Source organism: Eimeria mitis, genomic scaffold, assembly GCF_000499745.2.
Source record: "Eimeria mitis Houghton genomic scaffold, Emh_scaff923, whole genome shotgun sequence".
In the NCBI taxonomy this organism is placed as follows: domain Eukaryota; phylum Apicomplexa; class Conoidasida; order Eucoccidiorida; family Eimeriidae; genus Eimeria; species Eimeria mitis.
Genome location: NW_013576801.1, coordinates 7,734 through 8,038, shown reverse-complemented (window position 1 = coordinate 8,038; position 305 = coordinate 7,734). Strand labels below are relative to the sequence as shown.

Genomic DNA, 305 nt, shown 5'->3' with positions numbered 1-305 from the left:
AGCAGCAGACAAAGCAACAAATACTGCGCTCGATGATTGCATACAGAAGAAAACAGCAGCAGCAGCAGCAGCAGCAGCAGCAGCAGCAACAGCTGCAGCAGCAGCAGCAGCAGCAGCAGCAGCAGCAGCGGTACGGCGGGGAAAACGATACCGCAACAGCAGCAGCAGCAGAAGCAGGAGAACCACCGCCACCATCAGCAGCAGCATCATCAGCAGCAGCACCTGCAGCAGCACCTGCAGCAACAGCAGCAGCAGCAGCAGGAGCAGCAGCAGCAGCAGCAGCAGCAGAAAAACCAAGTCTACCT

At 58.0% G+C, this 305-nt stretch overlaps 1 protein-coding gene across 1 annotated transcript in view; it reads left to right on the top strand.

Moving 5' to 3' along the window:
* EMH_0025420 (glycine cleavage T-protein domain containing protein, putative) overlaps nt 1-305 on the top strand; it is a gene marked incomplete at both ends in the record, with an annotated part of 5,625 nt that overhangs the window by 575 nt on the left and 4,745 nt on the right. The window contains one exon of the mRNA XM_013502443.1: nt 3-305. Within this exon, the coding sequence (XP_013357897.1) occupies nt 3-305 (303 nt within the window). The remainder of the gene's footprint in view (nt 1-2) is intronic.